The 25,061-nt window shown below is 39.8% G+C and overlaps 1 protein-coding gene across 9 annotated transcripts in view; it reads left to right on the top strand.

Annotated features, from left to right (window-relative positions):
* The window catches only part of AFF2 (ALF transcription elongation factor 2), a 350,216-nt gene that overhangs the window by 299,304 nt on the left and 25,851 nt on the right, over positions 1-25,061 (top strand). For 6 of the 9 annotated variants that reach the window (XM_085570465.1, XM_085570467.1, XM_021547866.3 and 3 more), the window contains exons 10-12: positions 17,788-17,950; positions 18,467-19,486; positions 21,446-21,570. In XM_085570465.1, the coding sequence (XP_085426591.1) occupies positions 17,788-17,950; positions 18,467-19,486; positions 21,446-21,570 (1,308 nt within the window). The remainder of the gene's footprint in view (positions 1-17,787; positions 17,951-18,466; positions 19,487-21,445; positions 21,571-25,061) is intronic. The other 3 variants (XM_085570466.1, XM_085570462.1, XM_085570463.1) reach the window with 2 other exon arrangements.

Genomic DNA, 25,061 nt, shown 5'->3' with positions numbered 1-25,061 from the left:
TTACATCACTGCAAAACCTAGAAGTAGAGAAGAGCCTGGAAATTCTGAGGAGATTCTTTTTGGTCTTTTTGGGAAAGTGAGTGAAAAACTAACTGTTGATCATGCATAAGAATGAGGAAAATTCTAGTGTAGTCTGAAAAATTGACAACTTTTTACAGAAAAGAAACAGAAGCATATGAATTCAGCTATATTAAGTGCTTTTTTAATAAATATCTCCAACAAAATAAAATATTTTGACAGACTTGAAAGCAACACACTTTTATTAAATTGATCTAAAGGTTCCGCTGGCTTTGCTTTGCACTGCACAAGACATCCCTCACAGACAGGATGCAGCCAACTTAAAGCTCTCAGCAGGGACTGCACTCTGGGCTTAACTGATTACATAAAACATTTTGAGTCATTTTAATGAAACAAAATATTGCATTGCAGATGAAATTAACTCAAAATATTTTACTTGAATTTTCCCAATAGAAATGTGTTATGTTGGGGGGGAGTTTGAAATTTTCTTGCGTGTAGTAATGCTGAATTTAATGAGAATTTGTTTTTTGTCAGGTTGTCCTAGGGGAGAATTTCTAAGAGCTCTGCCATGTTTTCCATAGAAGAGCTAATTAGGATTGTATTTCTCAAGTCCTGCTGGGGGGACAATCTGTGGTACAACCTCCTGCATCACTAGTGGAGGTGCAGACCCTCCAAATAAGTTATAATAGATGGCAGTACCCCAACTGTACAGGACCAGGGACCTCTGCAGGGTGAGACTTAGGGCAGAGCTTTCAGGTGATTCCACTTTGCCAGCAGTGGAGGGTGAGGAGCTCTGCAGATGCTCAGCTGCTGCTCAGCTCAGGCAGCTGGAGCTGATGTGACAGAATAAAGAGGATTTCTTTCAAGCCCGTTGGGCCTGGGGTGATTACTGAGCACTACAATCAGGGTCTTTTACTTTTTCTTGTTTTTTTAAAGTTTGATTGCCCTCGCATGAGGCTGGAAGGCAGAGAAAGGGCTGTGGCAGTACAGATTCCTATGATCTCCCCTTGCCATGCAATCAGAAGAGCTCTGCAATTGAATATTTCGCAATAATCACTGCATTTTCAATGGAGATGATATAAAAGCAAATATCAAGGCCTCTGGCTGACAAAAGCTGAATACAGAGGGAAAATATGAAAATAGCAACTTACTTCAGCAATAAAGAGAGTATATTTTATACTGCAGTTTTTCTTTTTGTTAAATCATGACTTTCTAGTAAATGACATCCCAGAAGATATTTATCAAAGCAGGAAAGCACTAGAAAGAAGCACCCTGCATTCACTTTAATATTTCTCCTTTTCTTCTGACATTTTCTTGCCTAGAGATCTAATTCCATTAAATATGTACATTTTTGACTGGAAGACTTCTTCATGTATCTTTCAGATGAATCTTAAAAGTACATAAGGTCTGTAGGGCAGGTTTTTTTAAGTGCAAATGAGGTGCACAGTAGAATATTGTCTATGAGGCTTTTCAAATTATTTATATTCCTGCAGTGCTTTACCTTTCTCTTTCTGTGATAATGATAAGGAAGAAGTGAGACTCCAATGCACATTCTGTGGAACACTGTCAAACAACATTAGTCATATTTAATATCTGACATGCAGGAACTTACTTTGGCTGCTATCCATTTTTATTTGATTTATTAGACATTATCATGTGTATAACTTTCTCTGATCCCACAGCGTTTTCAAGTTTTAAAGCCTGGTAGGCCCCCAGTTGGTCAGTGTTTGCACCCCACTACGCTCTTGTGAGTGGATATAAATTAACATTCCCTCATTAGGCCTGCTTTGGAATCTGCTGTAGGAATAATGACAGCTAAATGCTCTGCTGGCCCCCAGCCATGCCCACCTGTGCTGTTCTGCTCCAGCCTTTTCTGGGGCTGTGTAGAGCTGGGTTTGACAAGGCTGGTGCCTGTGGCTCCGCTGGTAGGGGCTGACAAAGTGGCTGCTGTCCCCATGCCACCTTTGAAGCCACGTCCTTCCATTGTGTTAGAGGCCACTGTGCTCTAAGAGTTGCTGCTTCAGATGTGGTATAGAGCAAAGGGCCTCCCATTTAAGGTTTCATTGCTTTCTCATAAGAATTTGAGTGAAGGGTGTTAATCTCGTGTCTCAGTCAAATTGCCACTTAACCAATTATAATCTGCCTGTACTGCTGTTAGTGGCACCCTCCTCCCATTTTCTTTCTGCATCTCCAGCCTTATTTTAGGCCCCTATTGTTTAAATAACTTCCCCTCATCATCATGCAATGGTCCTAGCTCTGCTCTACCAACAACTATACAGAATTATGCTGACACAAAGAAGGTGATGGTAATGCATTGTTTTCACTGGCTGTGTTGAGATGTTCAGTGAATTAAATTTCTGTAGAGTAAGGAGAGGCTTCAGCAGAAGTAGTTTTAGAGTGACCTGTTAAGTCTCACTAGCAGGAATCTGAGGGCCAGCTAGGTCTTCCCATAGCTACAAAACACCTTATTGTCAAGGGCTATCTAAAATGTAAGGCCATCTTCAGTCTAACTGTGGGCTGCTCTTTCTTGTCCAAACAAAAATGGCTAATTGTTCAAGAGTCTCTACTATTCCTGCCGTGGCTGTGGCTACCCGTGTTCTTGTATCTCCTCAGCTCTCCTCTCAAGACCTCATATTTTTTCTGTCCTATTTCAGTCTTTGTCCCACTGCCCTTTTCATCAGTTTCTTTTTTCTTTTCTTTTCTTTTCTTTTCTTTTCTTTTCTTTTCTTTTCTTTTCTTTTCTTTTCTTTTCTTTTCTTTTCTTTTCTTTTCTTTTCTTTTCTTTTCTTTTCTTTTCTTTTCTTTTCTTTTCTTTTCTTTTCTTTTCTTTTCTTTTCTTTTCTTTTCTTTTCTTTTCTTTTCTTTTCTTTTTTCTCTCGTGAGCTCTTCCTTAAAGCCACGCTTGCAGAAAATCTCTTTTTTGTGTTTAAGCCCCCCACACATGGCATCATGGGTCTTGCACAGCCCAGCAGTGCAGCAGTGCAGTCACAGGTTCAAGGTGTGGTGTGGAGGCTATGAAGGTACCCCATAGCTATACCAAGCCAGTGCTCACATGCCCCTTCTCTTAAAGCATAGATTCTGTTTCCCCTCATATGTTGGCCAGCTTTACTGAGAAAAAAGAAATGGCAGTGGCAAGTTGTCTAGCTTATCCCACTTAAATATCTGTTCTTCAGATGAGCAGATCCCCTACATGTGACCAGCAGTGACTAACCTGAGAAAGATCTGCAGAAAATGTCTTTCTCCTGAGTCTCTTTTATTGAAGTACAGAAGTGCAAGTGACTGTGGGGATGGCTGCACTAAGTGCATGTTTATACAAGTCAAACAAAATATAGTGAAAATCAGGGCTGTACCTACTCCCAGAGGTTTGGACTCTCAGAGCTGATTGCTCTCAGAATTGATACATTTTCCAGGAATTTAGTTTACTGCTTGCTTACAATCTGCAGCCCAAGCTCCAAATAATTGACACCAGTGTATTAAAACATGGCACACTCCCAGGGAACAACAGTACGTATATAAACTCTTGGAGCTTGTCTCCAAGACTTGGAGCTTGAAGGTCAGTATAATTCTAGTCTCTACCTTCGCCAACAAAACTCCTTTTGGTTCTCATCCTTGCATGTGTTGTTTTGCTGTTGAACTTAACTATTGTAATATTGCCTTTGCCACAAGTTCCTGAAGTGGATTTGGACTGATGAATGCTCTCAGCTTCCTTCAACTTCTTCATAATTCTCCTCTTCGTCTTCTTTTTTTTTTTTTTTTGTTTGTTTGTTTGGGGTTTTTTTGTTGTTGTTGTTGTTGTTTTTTTCCTTTTTCTACTTTTATTCCTCTTTCTTCTTTTTGTTCTCCTTTTCCTTTCCAGTCTCTTTTTCTTTTATCCATGTGTGGCTAATTGAACACACATCTGGAAGGAATTATCTACTTCTGCTCAGATTCCTTCTGGTTCCCTGGCTGGAGGAGGATTCTGCCATTCATCACTAACTCAGACACTGTAAATGGCATGCCACTTTGTCCCTCACTGCCAGCTCAACCTCCTTTAGAAGTCTCTAGGTTTATTCTATATAAATAAGGTCCTCTGCAGTGTTGCCTGCCAGTTTCTATTGTAGCGTTCAGTCCTGCCCCCCACTGAAATCCCAAGACTTCTTTCCTGAAGATCTGCTTTCTCTGAAAGTAGTTGCCTTTCTTCAGTTTTTTGTCTGTTGTATGGTATTATTTCCTCTTCCCAGGTCTTGACGTGACCTTCAGGTGGTGCTGAGATCTGCTGTTGTAATTGTACATGGCTTGTGACAGAGGTTAATTCAGAGAATAAGTCATCTAACTTTGGTCACTGTGAGTTTTGAGAAATCACATTGCAGGTGTTGAATTATAGCTGAATCTTTGACATGCTCAAGGAATTCTTGTGCCTGCTGACTTCTGCAAAATGTAGTCTGATAGCATCTCCTAACAGCTCAATATATTCCCAGCTGTACTTGAACTGAGGCAGTTTTAGTTGCACTGCAATCAGTGTAAGGGGGTGGTAAAAAAAAAGTACTTTTAACACTGAGACTGGGGGAACTTCCCCTCCATGTTTCCTTCCTTTGGGCTGCCTGGCAGCTGCTCTCCACATACTCCATCCCCAGATGTTTTGATAACATCTCTGCTGATAAGTACTAGCAATATATCAACAAATAAAAGTGCAAAGTAAATAATCACTGTCACCAGAAATCTATAGTTGAGACAGCACATTTTGAAATATGCAGAGGTGAGAGTTTGTCATCCTCGAAGAGCCAAGACCCACATACATGCTGCCATATGGCTGCAGGCACCTGTGGGACCCAACAGGAAAACTTGTCAGCAGTTTTTCATTTGCAAGCTGCATGCACCTCTTCGTCTATTCCCTGTAAAACATCTGAAGAGAGTGGGAGAGGCATTAGCAAGATAAATACATGTCCAAACCCCAAAGAGAGAATACAGATTGGTGTTGGGAGAAAAAAAAAAATCTATTTTATGCTTAACAGCCTACCACAGGAAAATGGTTGAGAGGAGGAATGATCCTAAGTGTGAGAAGCAGTTCTTTTTTCACAAGATTTTCCCTGCCGGAATCTCATCAAGCTAAAAAAAAGGGCTTCTCTAAGGCTTCTTGTCCCCACTAGATAATGGTTTCATCCTTTGTTTTCTTTTGTTCCTACTTCCACCATTGATAGCAGCCTACAGGAAGAGGGTTGAGGAAATATGTTTCTTCTGCAAAAATCACTGTAGGAAGAATAGCCAGAACATAAATGATACTGTTTTGGCTTCAAAAGGGTAAGCAGGTGTCTTAGGAGTCCCAGAAGAGTGATGTGCAAGCTTGTACAAACAACCTCCGAATCATGCCTGTTTGTTATTCACACAAAGAGTTGAAACTGTCTGAATTCCTCAGTTCCCAGAATTCAGATGGTGCACAATGGCCCATAATGAACAGCACCTGTGCTTACCTCAATTACTACACAGAGCTGAACAACAGCAAGAAGGGCTTTCAAGAATATTTTTTCAATAATAGATTTAGTTATGTCTTTCATAATTGGATTCAAAAGCTCAAAATTTCATTTTGCAACTTGTTCATGAAATTTGTATGAAAAAGTCTGGCGTTTATTCAAAAGAAATACTCTATGAACAAGAAATTGCAAAACAGCCAACTGCTGGTAACTAAGCAGCCAAATTATAGTCCATGCGCTTGGCAAATACACCATCTTTTTTATTATTTCAGTAATTGAATTTCTGTTAAAGCATGGAGCATAATTTAACATCAGGAATTTATTTATAATACAATAGTGTTACAGTAATAAATGCATTATTATTGTCACTTTTAATGGAGTCTTATGTATTCCCTCAGAGACTATGTGGCAGACTCTGAGACAACCACTGCATCAGTGTTGTTTGTAGACAATTGAATTAATTGGAGACAGGGTCATTAACTCGACCTGAATACCTCTGATTGCTTCTGTAAATAAGGTTAGAGAGCAAATGGCTAATCTTTGTTGTCATTATAGATTCTTTTTACATTTTCACACTGCCTTGTATATTAAGATCATTTTGCTAAGCAGCTTTCCAGGCTGTCGTCGTGTTTACAATATTGTCTTGCATGGCACACAACCGTAATTGTATCAGACTTACATTTCATTTCCCATATCTATATAAAACATGGTACTAGAGAAAGACTATTCTGAATTGCAGCACATAAAAACCATTGGACCAACAAATTAATAAACCAAAATGAATGAGCTGTGGCATTAAAAAATAATCAAATCACAAAACAAAAGTTGATTTTGTTTGCTTTTGTTTGAAAATTCCAACCTGCAAGACTCGCCAGGGATAATATAATGAGTCCATTACTCAGTTGGGAACATGACCTGCAAGGCCAGCTCTGCGTATACCAGCCTATGAGTTAAGTGTTATCCTGACTTTTTGGCATGGATTTTCTTGGAAAATGAGCAGTGTGCTGTCATTAAAGCACAGATATTTCTCAAGGAGAGATCAAAAAAAAAGGGCTGTGAGCACACTGTTCCATTTCTCAACAAAGTTAATGAAGAATGTGTCCTCAGAGGCTTAGGAAGGCATGTGTCAGGAACAGGAGACACCCTAAACTTGAGAAAGTCAGGTTCACACTGAACTCAGGGATACCAGCTTGTCATCACTCCCATATTCCAGCCTATACTTAAACACTTTGCTTTCTCAGAAATGGCCTTGTAAGCAGAAGAAAACAGCTGGCGGTGCCTGCTATTTGCATGTATTTCTTCCATTCTAAATTTATATTCAAGATGGGCTTGAACCCAAACCACAGATATGCAGTGTGAGTTATCTACAGTCAGGAGCCACGTGTGGGATCCTGAGTCCATCTGTAACCTAGACACTAAGCGATGTTTTATGACTTCAGATTCAAAAAAAAACAGCCTCTCCACTTCAAAACTTGCATGTAGAGCTTTCAGCTTCAAAACTTTGCCCAATGCAAACGACCATTGACAGTCTGTTGGTGCAGGAATCCAGCCTGACTGTGGTGGGAGGAACATACTTCCACACTACTCTCAGCAGCCTCTGCACCAATGACTTACAAAAACATTTAGGGATGTTGCTTCACTAAAAAAGCAAAGGAGGAAACAAAGCAGTGAATAGATGCTAAGCTGCTCCAACATGTTGAAGGCATCATCTGAATTTACTTATTGGCATTGTAGGTTTTGCCCTGCAAAACAAGAGGGATCAGCCAAGCAATGTTATTACTGGACAAGATCCAGCTTAGTACTGATCTGAAATGCAGGGTGAGTTTTTAGCCCTGGGCCAGAGTGTCTGTGTCTCTCCCTGCATATTTTCAGGGATGCAAGCACTGATGGTGTTCACCTCAGACCTTGCTGTTGAAGCAATTGGTTGTGCTCAGCCTTGGACCATTTGTGTTACCATCTGCTGCAGGGGCTGACTTTGGAGCACTGTCCTTCAGTAATGTAGCTTTATTGCCTGTGGTATCACAAACACTGCAGGTAGAATTCGAGAGGATAGGGGGTTTTTTTTTAAGTGTAATGCTGAAAATAAGTCACCACAGCTCCACTTCCCTGCTGGTAGAATGACATCTCACTGCTGATCTTTGTCATTAAAAACAAAAGAGTTTCTTGTAATCAGTAACTTCCATGCCACACTAAAACATTAAGAGATTGAAGCTGTCCAAGCAGATGTGTGATGAAGACATTTTCACCTTACTAAGGGAATGATCATCAAGTGGAAAACAATAAAAAGTGCAAGAGAGATCAAACTTTGCCTATTTACCTCTGTATACATGAGGGGGTTGGGTTTTCCTGACCTTTGCTTGTTGGCAGACCTTCAACAAATCATTGTTGAGACAATAACCCTTCTTGAGTCTGGGGAAAATGGATAGTGATAATGTTGAAAAGTCCATTTCTGGTCACTCAGGAACATAAATGTCCAGGAAGAAAGCATCTTAGGTGGAAGGTTTTTAAGAAAAAAATAATATAACTAATCCTAAAGATCAAAATAATTTTGTCCATACTGAGTGTTTTTCATCACTCCCTTGACAAAACCCAGTTTATGCTCAGGATTATGGTCACTCTTTTCCTGAAGCCCTCTTGGGGAATACAGTGTTTGCCCACCCCTGGGAAGATGTTAAAGTGCCTCTGCCAGGCATCCCAGTTTCTCAGCCTGTGTTAAGAAAGGCAGTGTGACACTTCAGGAAGGCATCCAGTGTTAATTCTGGCAGTCCCAGTTATTCTTTCCTGTCTGAATGAAAGCTGGCTCCAAACTTGTCCTCATCCTGCAGACAGGCAGTGCAATCCCTATGTTTGCAGTGTTTTGACTTGGCTCCCACAGAGTCAAGTGCTGCTGAGCATCACCAGCTCCCTCTGGCAGACATGGAGCTCTGTTTGCCCACAAGATCCCAGCAAGAAAGTGCAGAAGCTATTTGGATCTTCTTTTTATTTTGGGGTTGATGTAAAAGGCTGAAAGGAAAGATTTTCAGCCAGATAAGGTTACAGAATTACAGAGTCTCTGTTTCCTTTTGCTGTCATTCAAAATAACAAGCATAGAAAATTCTGTTTAAAATAGATGAGCCTTTTTGACTTAAAGGGTTTTCATGTCAAAGATTTAAGATGTCAGGTTTAAACATGACAGTGATAGTATTAGGCAGAGTATGAGAGCAGATACTTGTAGCAACTGTCATTTTTTTTCTGTTTATTAATGGTCTTTTGTGATTTATAGTGAATGTTGTGATGGATCTTTAGGTCCATTTATCATTCAGAGAAGCACCTTTTTTTCCTTAATACCTACGTATGTCATAATTAAGGGTTGATGCTGCTTAACGATTTAGCTCTGTTCTTAGCATAAGAACATTCAACATGACATTTAATCCTAAATAGATTCTATACCTTTTTTAAGTCTATAAAGCAAAGTATTATGTAACTGTCTAAAATCAGCAGCATTAACAGGAGATCATATTAAACATAAATGTACAGAAGGTTGAGATTTTTCACTCCAAATGGTGCCTTCTACCTCATTTTAAAATGCATTGTAAAGAAGACACCTGTGTTTCAGCATTCAGCTTTATTAATATTTTACTAGACAGCTTTCTCCTTGTTCAAAAAACAAGTCATGTGTGCTGAAGTACATCTTTATATCCATGAAAGGCTCTGGTGGTGTGCCATAAATTCATCGTGTTCCTTTAGGAATACTTCTTTAAAAACTATTTCAGAGTAATTGCCCATTATTAATAATGATGATTCCTTTTTACTGTTATGGCAGTAGCAGTGAAACAAAGTGTCTACTTGTGGTTTTCATGAGTGCCTGTGTACTTTTGTGGTCCCTGTTATTACAAATTCAATCTGATGAACGTAAATATGCTTGGAGTCTCACAATACTACATGTATTAATAACAGGGGGAAGTACCAGGAATTCAATTATTTTGCCTGTTGAATCCCAGGGAGACACAGGAATTGAAGCAGTATTCTGAAGTGTGGGACTGGTTCTGTAACCACGGGGCTGTCTCTCTTTACAAAGGTGCAGCAGTCATTTCCACAGAGGTGGATTAGTCATTTGAGTACATGCCTATGACCAACCATGCCCGCAGCACCAATCCTGCTGTTCCATTCTTTCTACAGTGCATAATGCATGGGGATTGCTACCAGTTTGTGAGCAGCTGAAGCTCATTTAGTTGAATATTACCCAATTTGTTCTGATTATACTTGGTTTTTATCTCTTCCCCCTTCTGCATTGCTTGTTTTACTCATCCTGCTCCTGATAATAAATACAGTTGGAGACATCTTGGGTCTTTTCTAGATAAGGAGAGCTTTAACACCCTGCAACAGGCTTTTTTCTCTCCTCTGGCTTTTGTTTCCAGTCCCTCCCCTTTGCTCTGGTCAGTAAACCCAGTTTTACTGCTGATCTGCTCCCAACAGATTCCCCTGGGGAAGAAATCCTCCCATTGTTTCATGAGCTTATGTTGCGACACACTTGTTCAGTGCTCAGGTGTAAAGTGTTCATGTGTGCCATAAAGCTTTGGAAAATCAGGATATGCCTTTTGGCACCTTTTCAAGCTCAGAGGTGTTGTTTTACATGGAAAGAGAAAAAAAAAACAACTTTCTAATGTTTTCTTAGTGCTTGGTTGCTCAGCATAGTAAAATTAGCTTTCCTCAGATAACAGATGAGACTGGAAATGTTGAGGAGTTGGAGGTGTCATGTGGATCCATCTGCACCAGTGTGATTTGGTCCCAAAGCCCACAGTTCTCTTCCCACTGGACTCTGCAAGCTGGATTCTGTTTTCAGTTAGAACTGAAGCAGAACTGAGTTAGAATGAGAAGGGTAGCTCGTTTAGAACATTACGTGCCTAAATTTCTGCCATACATGAATGAGAAAAAACACAACACTTTGCTTTTAGAGGTTCACTTTGGATAGTTTCTTTCATGACAAAACTTGGACTTTCTTCTGTAGTAAATAAAATCAAAGTGTAAATAACTGACTCTTTAAAAAACATTTTATGTTCACTTGAAATTATGAACTGTAGAGGGGCGAATATGTGCCTCTGCACTTCCACAGAAGATTTGCAAAGTGTACTGAAAAATGCAGTATTCCAGGATTTCCTTTGCGGAAAATAAAGAATGTGTCAATCCTCATATCTAGCTTGATTCAGTGGGGCAATATTTATATAATAAAGTGCTTCCATTTTTATCAAATGAGGCCCTTTGGAGTCTCACAATGAGAGAGAGTATTCCTGTTCTTCCAGATGCCAGGCAAATAGTAGCACATCAGGGCACAGTACAAATAATGCTCTCTGACACTTGAATGTATTCACTAAAATATTGTACATCAAAAAGCCTACATACAGAATAATATCATGCTCACAAAATTGTTTCTAAACTCTGAGGTGAGCAGAGTGATGCACCCAGGAATCATGGATACAATATTGCTTTTAATATGCAAAATACCCTTCTCTTCCACATCAAGTGTGTATAACTGTGCTGTGATACTGGAAGGAAAGTGATTACCATACCAATAGTTCAGAAAGTTTTTTTATGTGCACCATTAGAAATGTGGCTTTTAAATTCCTCCTCTTCTGTTTGTTTTTTTATAATGTCATAAGTTGATACGTTATACCTGTTTTTTATCACAGGTGATAGAATTTACTGAAGGCCAGGAATAAAAACCGAAAAAGAGTCAGAATAGGACAGTAGAAACAGTGCCATGGTTGAAGTCACATTGCAGATGTATATACACAGTTCCACCTAGGATTTGTGGCTAATGTAATTCTTTATTGGAAGGCTTTGACCTTGTTACAGATTCTTGGCAGCTTTTCCCCACTCTATTCATTACTAATGCAAGCTGTCAATCACTTTAGTTCTGCTTTGACATAGATTGTGGCTCATAGGAGTTAGCTCTGTCATTCTTTTTATTTCTTTCATCTTTACTATCCTTTTTTATGGTCTTTAAAGCTGGGAGTATAAAAGGGTTATATGTATATGAAAAAATCTGTTTCAGTAGCTCTATCAACCTTGTTATAAACAGTCTTTGATTAAAACAGTTACTTTTAAACACAGTAAAATAAGGCTGTGGCTTTTTACATACAACATCGTGTAAATTACCCTCCCCCTCAAAATAAATCAGAGCTCCTACTTGCATTACAGTGCTAAGGATTGACACAGGCAGATCAGCTGCCACATCCTGAATAACATATTAGAGAGGTTTTCCCTTTCCATGTGTTTTGAAATGAGAGAGCCATCATAAGTGATGTCTTACTACACGTGCTAATGTTAGCTGAAGCAACAATTTCCACACCTTATTTCATTTCATTGACCTGGGTACTGATTAATATTTTAAAAGCCTTGATACAGGTTTTCAGTTCCTGTGTCAACCCAATCTTTGAAAGTTTAGATTTGAATCCTACCAGCTTGATGTTAAATAATTTAATACTAACCAAAGGAAAGGCAGTGAACAAATCATCCAGAGCAATCCTTTTCTTTAAAAAGCAATCTAATGGCAGGCGTATATAAGTTTGAAGATAAAAATATGAACAATTCATTATAAAAAAAAATTGCAGCTCCCTTTCAAATTAGAAGAGAATATTACTTCCTGATAATGGTGTAAGAATAGAAGAGAAATAAAACTCTGTTATTGAACAGTTATGATATTAAATTCTGACACTAAATATTAATCTGCTAGGTGCTGCACTATTATTATCTGCTAGAATAATGAAACAGCCTTTTATTTGCAGAATTCAGTGTGTCCAGCAATACCAAGTAATGCCCATGACGTTTGCAATTTTTCTGTAGAAATAGATCCAAAGGAGAGATTGGGCTGGCTTCTGAACAGCTCCAGAGTGTTTGTTCCTCTGTCTCTTCAAATAAAATGTAGGCGGTGGGACAACAACAGTATCCAAATAAAAGAAGTGTTGCTGTCTGCTCTGGTAGATGCTGTAGTGAAGTTGAGTGCACAAAAGTCTTGCTCAGAGCTGGGTGCCCAATTTTCAGTGCCCTGTGCAATCAGACTCTTTGTTCTCAGGAATTTGCATTTTAAATAGACAAGCCAGATTAAGGGTAGGCCACACAGCCTCTTTTACTCAGCAGGAACTGATCCACAGATGTATTTTCTTCTCAGACTAAAAGCAAAATTCATCTCAGTTCCAATCCAATGCCTCAACAGGAAGATCAACTACTCTGTCAAGTCTGTAGTCATTTTTCGGGCATAGACCTTGCCATTTCCAGATTTCATGGTTGAATTTTCCTTAAATACAGGCTTGTGCTTTGTAGAGTGGTGCTTCTAATGGAAATAAATTGCCAACATGGATGTACTGTTGACTAACTGGTCAGTTCCCATCTACAATTTCCCACTGTCCAGCAATGCTCTGCTTTCTCTAAGTTTACATTTTGATTTCTGAGTAGAACAGTGAAACAAATGGCTGATTCATCATTACTCTAAAAAGGAAGGGTTAGAATGAATAAACCTATTGTTGGAGAGCACCATCTATTTGCCAAATTCTCCTCACAGCAATTAGCATGACTACATCTAATTGGGAAAAGATTCAGGGAGATCGCTAAGGACTTGTGTTCCTTGATGAGTTTTACTGCTGTAGTCTGAATTATACCTTTTTTTTTACATCTGTATTTACAAGGTTAAAAGTTTGTTATTTTTGTTATTTTTCTTATTAGATGTTAACAAGCTGGAGTATTATCTTTGTTGTAGCTACCAGGTTTAATTTTGAAGAACATTTATAAGAACAGTAGAGTAAATTATATGTTGAAAACAATATAATGGTCTGGATGACAGCAAGAACAAAAAAAGCATAAGCCATATATCAGACCTTTGGTTCTCTATGCAGCATAACGATCCAGCCACATAATAATGCCATGACTGCTTTAACTGACTTTTGAAAAATAACCCATGAATTAAAAAGCAAGCTTCAGAGTGATTTGGGCAGCTCACCTGTACCAGTGAACTGCAGTGAAAGAAAGATGGTTGGTGTGTGATGAGGTCAGTGCAGCTCCTCACCAGGAGCCATCAGCAGCCACACAGCTGCAAGTCTCAGCTTGCTCAGCAAGAGCTGAAAAATTCTTCAGGTTCTGATGGCGTTTGTCCCCTCCTTCAGGGCATTCCTCATCTCATACTTTGTGGCCATGCTGTGCACGATTGTCAGGAGCTGAGAAATGCTCGCACTGCAAAAGCACAAGAAAGGAGATAGGTGAAGGTGCTGCAGAAGAGCTTCCTTCCAGCTGGCTTCCAGATGTTCCTCTGTCAAAACAGGTCCCAGCTTACCAGTCTGCAGGCAGCTAGAGACATCCTCATGGTGACCTTAGCAAGGGACAGAGGCCTGGCTGCCCTTCCCCCTGGGTGTGGGTGTCGCTCCAGGGCTCTCATCCCCATGGCACAGGAGGAGCTCCTCGGGAGAGGGCTGAGCAGCCCCTGGCCCACCTGCTCTGAGCCAGGGGTTCTCCCTGCCGAGGCATTCTGCATCTTTGCTCCCAGCCTGGCCGGGGCTCTGCGTCAGGGCACAGCACATCTGACTGCCCTGCAGGACTCAGCTCAAGTGCTGGGCACAGGGCTTGCAAAAGGAGAACAAACTTAAAAGGAGGGCAAAACTGATGTTTCTATTAACTGCAGAGAGGCCTTGCACTTCGAGGATGTGACAGGCCCACACTGAGTATGAAGATGACTGTAATACCTCTGCTGTTTGCTTTGTGTGTTTGCACTGCAAGCTCTTTGGCCCAAGGACTGTGCCTCATCATGTATTTACACAGATCCAGCTCAGCAGGTCACTGGTCTCAGTAGGGGCCTCCAATCTCAAGTGATAATAATGAACTGGCTTTCTTCTAAGTGTTATTTACCCAAACAATGCTGTATTCCATTGTGAAGCATTGTTTTTATTAATTTTTTCTTCCAGTTCACATGATATAAAAACATTGTCCACCCAAACACTGAGGAACAATATGAGTGCTCATCTCCTGCTGGGAAATAAAAATTAAATTGTTTCAAATATCAGTCCTTCCTGCCCCCTTTAGTCACTTTGAGGACTTGTGTCTGATGATAAAATGCTTTAAATCCATTTTAAACCTTGTCTGGACTGGCATTCCTTGTCTGGATCTTAGCAACATAACAAAGCTTGCTTTGAAAGTCTCTTCAAGAGGCAACCCCCAGTTCATGTAGTTGAAACCTATGTGAGGAAGCCCAGTTTATTTGTATAACAGCTGCTTGAATTGCAGAATCTAGCCTAACATCTTTCAAAACATGATTGAACTTTATATCTGCAGAAATCTCTGGAAAGAGTGCAAACCAAGTATATTTTAACTAAGAGATGCATTTTATTTAAGGAAAAAAATCACAAAAGGCAATCCAGAATATCTACTAAACTTATTTTATTGGAAGCAAAGATTCATTTTTATGCACTTTTATGCTTTCTTTTGTTTTTTTGTGAAATGTATGTATACATTTTTCTTCTCTGCTGAACTGCATTGTAAGAAGTTGATTGTGCTTGTAGCTATGTACTAGATCTATCTTTGGTAGGGTGTGATGCTAGGTAAGGCATTTTGGGTCTTATCTGATTGTTTTGCAAAGCATGCACAGTTGCTCTCAACTCAAACTACATGATGAAAATGAATGCTTCTACTTTGGTAATGAGGATCAGCAATGATGCCTTCAGCATGAAACTGCCCGGTGTAGCCAAGGCATAATTTTATTACCCCAGATGAAAGAAAAATATGACCTCATTGTGTTTTGTATGAAAAACATTATTTTGAGCCTGTCTGGTTCCTGCATGCTTGCTGAGCTGTGTTACTCAGTAATGTTTGGCACATGGCAGCTTTTTCCAAGCGAGGCTGGTGTACAGAAAGAAAGAAAGAAAGAAAATAAGGCCAGGTTGGAGCTGCTATCTATTTCCATGGTTTTATTCCTGCCCTTTGTTAGACAGCTGCAGTCTGCTCCAGAATGACTCCTGTTGTTTTGTGAGCACATCCCAGCTACAGTGTTAGTCCCAGAGTGCTAAGAGAGGTAAGTTGTGTTTAGAGGTGGGAAAGGTCTGGCCTTTCCTTCTTTGATCTGAGATAAGAGGTGTTAGTCCTTACATGAATTGTCTTAATGAGAGCAGACACGCCAGCCCTGAGGGCAGAGCATGTCCTCAGGCAGATGTGCACAGCTGTGTGTGCAGCCCCACACACACCCTCTGTGTGGAGGTTGCCTGGGCACAAACCACTCCAGAGAAGCTCTCAGATTTAGGGGGAAAGTTTTTAAATTAAAACTTCAGTCTTCTGATGATTCCATAAAGAACACTTTTTTTCAAGGCTGATGCTTTATTCTGGCATTATAGAATTGAATTGCTATGTTTGCTTCCTCAGTCTGGGAATCGTTGTGGTGTTTTCTATTTTATTCTTCCTGGAAACATTTGCAATGAAATATGAAAGCTCATTTTTCATCTACTATTAGTGTTTTCCAAGTAAAAAAAAAAAAAAAGACTGAAATTACTAGATGATGAGAAAGGCAAACACCCCTACAAACACACTTTCTTTTTCTCCACTTTTCTGTTTCCTTGTTTACTGTAAAAAAATGGCATGAAAAGTGTGTTTTCTTATACTCTGTTGAGCATCACTGAAAAGGAGGGATAAAGGAAGAAATAAAAACAGTTTTAAAAAATAATTTTATGAAATGCAAAATGTAAGATCCATTTTAATTCAGCAGTGGTTAGTTTTCCATACTTTCAGAAATGCCTGTATGTTTTTATCATCTGTTCTTTAAGTTGCCATTTACGTCCAGTTAAAATTTTCTAAGTAGCTCTACTTGAGTCAGTTGAGTAAGGAGCCACTAAAAGAATTTAAAAAATAAAAAGTGTATGGACTTAATGAGCAACAAAGTTAGTGATCTGTAGCAATTACCCAAGTGAGTAATTTTGTTTCATTAATGCACCCTAAAGCACCAAGCTGTTTTGTCAATGGGCGCTGCAGGGCCATTGCCAGGCTCAAAGAGACAGTTTTGTTACCAACCATGGTATAAGCGATAGGTTTTACCAACAAGGAGGAGAGAAAGTAGCTTAGTGTCAAAAGAAAATTAAAGTCCATCTATTATTGTCATGGAATCCAATGGCAATGCTTGTAAAGGTTCTAGCAGAGCAGGGTCACCCATCAGTTTGTTCTGGATTTTCCTTTTTTGCTTCTTTCCCTGGCTTTTCCACTTTCTTGAATACTGTGGTTTTTTTAAGAGGGCATCTTGATGCACTGAGCAACTTGGTTTGGAAAGGGAAGGAAAGCGTATTCCTGGCTTAGTTTAATCCTTTTTGGAAGAAAATAGAAAAGCAAATAGAACAGAGGCAAAACTGTATTATACCTTGTAGGTGCCTCTGGATCACTCAATATGGGACACACACAGTGTATGATATATTAAGGTGAAGTATTGAATATCCATAAAGGCGTACTAGCAAATGGTGTCAATTTTCAAACACTTTGCTTTGTCAGCTTCACAAATTTAAAATCAATCATCAAAAGTCCCTATATAGATCAGCTGAAGAGACATATAACCTTATGGTTATCTCCCTGATGAAAAAGTTGAAATTAAAGATGAGTTTATAAAGACTCAGACTGTAAGAATTCTGTAGTGCTAAAAGCTGGGGTCATCTGACCTCTTAGATTAGAAACAAGTGATGAGGAGAAGCAATGACACACAGTGCACTGTTAATAAATACATGTTGGAGGACAGTTGAACACACAGAAAAGAGATTTCACAGAGAAGCTTATTTTCAGCATGAATGCTATTTTCTCACTGCATTATCATAAATATGAGAGAGAAAAAAGCTATAAATAAAAAATTTTCAGGCACTCCCTGGAGACTTGTCAAAAGGACATAGTTTTTGTACACTGCAGTGTAAAAGTATTCATTAAAATTAATTTTTAAAATGTCCTGTCCAATATTAGTTGCCTGATGTCCTTCCTTTGATCATAAATTATAAATGAACTGGCAAAAAATGAAGAAACCATGATTCCATTAATGAATTATTTAAGTGTGATTGTTAGTTTTTGCAATCATTGGCCTAATAAGCTCAAGCTTGTGACAATGAAGTGTTTCTTACTGGAGGGTGATGATGATGGTAATGCTATTAACATAATCAATGTGTCCCATGAGTCATGAACCCACCCAGCTCCTCTGGTGGCTCCACGGTGGCACAGCCCCTGGAGCTCTTTGGGTCTGCCTGCAGGAGAGGGAGGTGAGGCTGAGTTCATTTGGGGTGAATGGGGTTCACTGGGCAGCACTTGCAAAAGGCCAGCAGCACACTAAGAGAGGATCTTGTCCCCACAGCAGCCTGCCAGTGCCAGTGGCACACGCCGCTGGCTTGGCCCATTCCAGCGGCGGCTCCGGCAGCTCCAGCGAGTCCGAGAGCAGCTCCGAGTCCGACTCCGACAGCGAGAGCAGCTCCAGCGACAGCGAGTGCAACGAGGAGTCACGCAGTGCCACGCCAGAGGTGAGGCCGCCCTCGGCTCTCCCCGGAGGGGAAGTGTGGAGGGGAGCACAGCCCCGCTCCCTGCTAGGGGGATGTTGGAGTTCTGTGCTGTTTGATGCTGTTGACTTCTTTTCTCTTTGCTGTTTCACATGTATGACCCACATACTCATTCTAGCTTTTGGAAGAATCTTTCTGGCCTACATTTGAGTTGCTTTAAAGAAATATTTAGATTTTTGCCAGTAGCTAGAGAAGATTTTATTGACACAGTATTCAGCTGGGACTAAGGAAAGGCAACATGACAAAACTATCTCTTCAGGGACTAGCTAAACTTTTTAGTTGTATTAAATTTCTCCAGGGTTACGTTGTAAACCAGATAAGGAAGCCTAATTAACCATAAATACTCCATAAATACTCCTATAAAACTAGCAGTCACCACTAGTTGACTGAAATAAAAGGGTACATTAAAAAAGTTCTCTTTTAAAGGAAAAAGCACTGCTTCTGTCTGAGATTTGTTTCTTGTCATCCTTCAATCTGCAGCCCGAACCCCCCTCAACAAACAAATGGCAGCTGGATAAATGGCTAAATAAGGTGAACCCCCACAACAAGACCATCATCAGCAATCAGAATGAGCCTCACAGTGAGAGCAGCTCCCAGGCCCAGAGCAACCAGCAGGCCGAAGGGCCAAACAAAGGGAAGCTCAACAGCAGCCTGCCCCCGACCGATTCCAAAGACCGGGCGATCCTTAGTCCCATCCGAGAGAAAGCCAAACCACGGGTTGCCCAGAAAACCCCAGAGGCAAAAAGCTCCAAGCAGAAGTCACCAGCTCATAATGAGCCAACTTCACAAAGGACTACCGGGAAAAAGCAACCCAAAAAGGTAGAAAGGACTTCCAGTGTAGAAGAGTATAACTGGCCCAAACCAAATAATACCAGCAACACTCCCAAAGAAAAAGACACACAGGAACCCCCCGAGCAGCCAAAGGTTCGAACTAAAGCAGCAGTTGGGAAGACAGCTCCAAGGAAAGAACCACGAACTAGCACAGGTCTCACTTCAGAGAAGAAAAAGTACAGAGGCCCCAGCAAAATTGTCCCAAAGTCACGGGAGTTCATTGAAACTGATTCATCTACTTCTGATTCAAACACAGACCAGGAGGAGAGCTTGCAGGCAAAGGTGCTGCCAGCCTGCACTGGGTCTGGCAGTGGTGTCAAAGTGAAGGACTCTGGCAGTAACATCCTCAGCGTAAGTAGCTTAACCAGCAATAGCAGCAACACATCCATTGACCAGACCAGCAATGACCTGGAGGAGCAGCTCTTTTCTCCTATCCCAATTGTACAAAATGAACTTCTGTCCCCACTGAGAGAATATGAAGAACTCAAATCTCTGTGGGTGAAAATAGACCTTAGTTTACTCTCTAGGATACCTGGACAGGAAACTTTTGAGACCACGTCTGTGAAAAGTGAACCAAGAGAGGCAAATGTGAAACACAGGCGACCATCTCGAGAGTCCCCTACCCCAGCAGCTGAAAAACCCCCCACCAAATCCAAAAGAAAACATAAGGTAAGGACAGACATTTACAAGTGCACTACAAATTAACATCAGAAACTAGTAAAAAGCAAACCCCAGCTGACAAAATCAATAAATGTATTTTTTGAGATTTTTCTTACAAGTTTTTCACTGTAGTTGCTCACTCATCTATTTGTTTCCAGTGTTCTATAATCTGCAGAAAGTGATGAGTTCGTGTTAGTACAGTTTTGGCCATACTCAGATAATGTGACTTCTGTTTGGAAGGGAGAGGTTGATTGTCTGCCGAGTTAAGGTGTTTTCACCACTGGTTTAAACAGGCTTCATCAAAGTCATTGGAATGTTACTTGTTTATGCTCCTGGTGAATTTAATTTTTTTATTGTTTTGTGGTATGAACAAATACGATCCATAGAAATATAATTTACTTAACTAGCTGCTTTCTCTGCACTCAAAAAAAAATATATTTTGACTGCAGGCATTATGTTTTATCATGTGGTTTATGTTATTTATGCCTAAGGGTGTCCTACCTTGTGGGATATGACATTGCACTTCAAACTAAATGTGTTTTCAGAAAAGAAATTGAGGTTTTATATCCTAAATGAATTTTTGTAGTCCGTTTTTCCAGCTGAAAGCTTGTACTAGGGTCTGCCTGTAAGAAGTCATCAGAGTTTATTTTTTTATACTCCAAATTTTATAAGTCATTGTGAATATTACTTCAGCTGTCTGTTTTGGTGGACTTCTTGAATCCTAAGTTTGAGGAGTCCAGTGGTATATAAGAATTAATGCAAGACAAAGATGATGCCAGGCAGACACAGGGTCTACACCCCTGCCTAAATGAGTCACTGCACTGGCTCCTTCCCTGCTGAATTAAGTGAAAGTAATCACATAAGTAAACTCAGCAGGTTTTTATTCAATTTATATTCTAGCTGCACACTACAGAGATGCAAGAAGGAAGGAGAAAAAAAGAGGAGAGGGATGTATAAATGTCCATACTTATGTATGTCTGAGTACACTAGGGTGCATATTAATTATACCAAAAATAATTCTTGCTGGGTAGATTAGTGGAGTATCTGTATCATGGAGAAGGAATCTTGACTAAAACACAAGAGTAGAATTTGCAACTAAAGTTAGGGCTCCTAGGGAAGAAAAAAAAAAGGGGGGAGTTCTATGAAAGGTATAACCTCATCATTTCCTTAACTGAAACTTTGATTCAGAAAGTAGCAAACTGGAGAATCTTGCTCTGGGCCTGTGCTAACATAAGCTAGACTCTGAATCAGCCCCTTCAATGTTGTCATGTGATTGTTCACTGCTACCCAAAGGGGAAACAAGCCAATTAGGATGACTTAAGGGTATACCAAGTGTTAAAGCAGGGTAGGGAGAGACTAATTTTTGTTTCTAAATCATGCTATTAAAGATTTTATTTTAGCCATCTACTAGTGGACTTGAAGACTGATATTAAGGTTGTAGTGACAGAGCAATAATCAGCTTTGCTTGTATCGTCCTAGTTCAGGCAAAAAAGTTATGCATCAGGGACTCTTCCAAAGCAAATTTCAAATGAGCTATTGCTGTTAATGACTACCCCAGCTCAGTCCTCTACTCCTAGTCCTGTGAGGAATACTTACTCAGAGAAGTTTTCCCATCAACTTCTATTAGGTAAATGAGTAAAAGCTATTTACTTGAATAAAGTTCAGTGCTATCAAATCATTGCATCTAAATTATTAATTAAATTCCAGTGCACTATAGAAGATAACTTTAGCACACAAGACATTTTGCTTCCTAATTATCTGCTATGTCACTTGTTATATAACAACTTCATGTCCTGTGTTTGGAGCACGTTTAGCCCTTATTTCAGGTGACTTTCACTTCTCTTAGACCAGTAGTTTAACTGCTGCTGCTATAAAGGAAATATACTGAGATTCCATAGGTCATCTCGGTGGCCAGTGAAGCTGTGCATAAATGCTGGATCTTTTATGCTCTGCCATTTTTTGTTAAAGCAGACAGAAAGCCTGGAAACCTTTGTTGAAAGCAAGAAGCAGCGCCTGGAGGAGCCTCCAGCTTCCTGTCTGCTCCCACCTTGTATCTCTCCAATACCGAACCACAGAATAACCAGCACTAAAGAGTAAGTGGATTTTTGACATCACATTCCTGAAGGATTTCACAGTACTGTTCTGTAAATATCTTTGTTGTAGAATCAGATGGGCTTTACAGCCTATCAGCATAAGTGACACAGCCTTGTGGGTATTCCCATCCATGAGGAAGAAAATCCACGTGGCTTTGGATGAGGTTTGTTCCTCCTTTTGATGGCCTGCAGGACTTCAGAATGCTGCCACAAAAAGTGTACTTTTCAACCTCTTTTCAATGTTCTTTCTTGCCTCTGTTACCTTTAACCTCTGTGGACAGAGAATCCTGTTAAAAATGGGATTTATTTGATTGCCTGGAATTAATTTTTTGAAATCATTTTCATGAGTTCCCAGTTTTACTGAACAGAATAGTGAAATTGCCTTTTTGTTTTACCTGTGTATACAGCAATGACAGGGGCCACCATCCCAGGTGTCTCAGATATCTGCTTTGTATCTCAGCAGACAAACCATCCAATAGTTTGTGCCTTTCAGAATGTCTTTCAGAGATGGCTGTAATACTTGAACAAACAGGTGCCATATAAATTATGATTCTGATTATAGAGTCACAAGTTAACATTCTATAAATAGCCAAAGAGTCCAATTCCTTTTTTGTTATTTCGTGCTTCTATGATTTTGAGAAGAGGTGCTTCTTTTTGCTTTGCACTAGGATAAGCAAAGAATCAAAATCACAGCAGACTTCTAAAAACAATTTGAGGATAATATAGCTAAATTTAGATAAAGTTCAAAAACAACTTATGAAATAGCACACTAATTTCAAAATCCTTAACGAAAGTTGAGCATAATTTTATTCTGGTATTAATATGGAGTAACTTCAGTCTGTGAATTAGGCCCTCATTCAGGCACTGAGAAAATCAGAGATAGAGTCTGGAAAAGGAAGATGAGTTGAAAGTTACAGTGGGATGTGTAACATGTTGCACATTTGATAAACATCATGATGGGTGTTGCCTGATTGTCATTGCTAGATATACAATGAGCAGAGATATATTGCAGAGGGAATCAAGGATTATCCATCCCTAACACCTCCACAATCCATTAAAAAAAATATTTCTGTTCTTGTCACCATCAGGCCCTAAGGATCCACCCCCAACATGATGTTTCTTAATTTGAGCTTGTTTTCCAGGTCGTTAATTTGATTCCTCAGAGATTCCAACCCTTGGATATTCTCTGTTAAAACATAATTGTGTCCATCAATAGTTATTTCCACATACTAGATTTTTCTCTCATCTGCCTGAAGTTTTGAAGCAAAATTTTCTGACTTCGTTTCCACCTCAATGAGACCTGGATCACACTGCATTTGTTGTTACTAGTGTTTCCTGAGTTTGCTTGAAGAAAATGCAATACTTTTTTGATTCAGGCTTTCAACTCCAGACACATGCAACTGAATATAGACCAATGTATTTCCCAGAAGATCAGGGAGCTGGATGAACTGTGTGAAGACAATTTCATAGAAATTTAAATGTTCATTTTTAAGCAGTTTAAGCAGTCAGGAGTGATTCTGTTCTCCAGAGGGCTGAGTACATTTTTAAGGGGAGGCAGAAGAAAGTCCAGTGTTCAAGGCCATGGGGAAAAATAACATTTCAGGGGTAAAAAGTTGAAGAACAGGCTTTGCCATTTGGTATTCCCAAAAGTTCTAAGTTTCCTTTTAGAGCTCTCTATGTAAGGACTTTAAGAAATGCTTGTGAGTCAGCTACAGGTGTGAAGATGATCTTCCTCCCTTAAGGAGGTGTTTAGTCCCATGGTGGATGTTGCCACTTAGTAGGAAACTTAGGTCTCTCCCATTACAATTTGATCCCTGTGCCGATAAGCCAAGTTCCCCAAGGCAGACATGAGATTTTTATTAGGCTTTTTTAAAGGTACAGGAGTGTTTTGACAGAAAGACCACGATCTGGGCCAAAATTTGGAGGCATTCAGGAGTCTGGAGCAATCAGTGAAAGATAGGTCACACCTGTGCTTTCACAGCTCCCATTGCCTGCCTTGCTGTGGTTTAGGCACTTGGATACATTTTTCTATAATCTTCCCCTAAATATATGGACTCAATAAAGCAAGCAAAGATGCACAATTAATCTTTAAACGGTCACATGTCTAATAGGGGCAATTATATGCCTAATTTCCACAAGTTTCTGTGATTGCATGTACAATTTGAAATTTCAAATGGCCTCTTGTGAACTTGAAAGGCATTTGCACAACCAGAAGCAGGTTTGTATTATGTAGTCTTTGCATAAGCCATAATTACATCTCTGCTTCTTCCCTCACATATTCAGTGGTTGATGCCTTTTCCAAAATCTGACCTGACACTTAAAATATATGTTCAAAGTATTGCCACTGTATTTTCCTTATTTCTGATACTTACAGCAAATGAAGGAATAGGTGTTTCAGTGTGTTTATAGGAATATATTGAAGCACTTCTGTCTGTGAAGCTGAATTTTTGTCAGATCAGCTGCCTGCTTTGCAGCAGAGGATTATTTATTTATATTTAGTTCCTTGACAGAGAAATTTTAATTTAAACATTAATTGTATGTGCTGGTGAATCCCATTGATATATGAATATTTGATTGGTAGACCCAGTCCAGACAGAGAGTGGACTCACCAAATACTCACCAGTATTTGGCTTTTTGTAGCAACACAGGGAATTATTTGCTGATGAAAACTGTGAGTCAAACTGGACTCATACCAGTAAAACATGCCCACCATTTAGCAGGCATGCTAGAAATGGGTCTGAGGCAAGCATTTCTACATTTTTGTTCTTCAAAATTTCACGTTCGCTTTTGTTTGACCTTTAGTTGAAGATGCACCTCTCCTTGGCAGTACATATGAGCTGATCCCTTGGGAAGTCACAACAGCATTCATTGGGGTTCCTTCATGGCACAGGCAGCCTTCACATCTATGGCAATGACTTCAGCTCCATTCAGGTGCTGCCATATGGTCCAGGCTGATGTGGGAGTGACCTTTCCTTGTAAACCCTGCAGAAAGTGAGATACACCATCAATGTGCAGCATTTCATTGTGGGCCAGGGGAGGAGAGGCAAAGAAAAGCCAAGTTCCTGGTACAGACAGGGCCTTTGTCCCACCAGGCCAGAGATACCACTGCATACCACAAGGAGTGGATAAAAAAAAGGGCAAAGAAAAGCAGCTTGAAGCATGAGAGTAGCTGGAAATTTTCCCTTCTTCATGCAATAACTTCTTGTTGCCTGTTTGCTTTCTTGCTTGCTGCCCTAAAAGAAATCAGGCTGGAAAAAAAAAAAAAAAAAAAAGCAGATGGGGAACCTACTCCTTCTTTGATAATTGGCCTGTTTTAGACACGAAAGATTAAAACCCTGCAGCCACAAGGCCATCAGTTCTGCTTGTAGTTTTTCAGAGCACTTTGTGTTTCTCCCTAGATTTTAAATATATTTTAACTAACAATCATGTCAGCAAATTAAACCATTGAGTCTCAGTAATTATTGCAATAAATTCATTCAAAATTAGCGATT

Source organism: Lonchura striata, chromosome 4A, assembly GCF_050655825.1.
Source record: "Lonchura striata isolate lonStrDom1 chromosome 4A, ASM5065582v1, whole genome shotgun sequence".
NCBI classification, from domain to species: domain Eukaryota; kingdom Metazoa; phylum Chordata; class Aves; order Passeriformes; family Estrildidae; genus Lonchura; species Lonchura striata.
The sequence above is the reverse complement of the archived record's forward strand: the minus strand, read 5'-3'. Positions and strand labels throughout refer to the sequence as shown.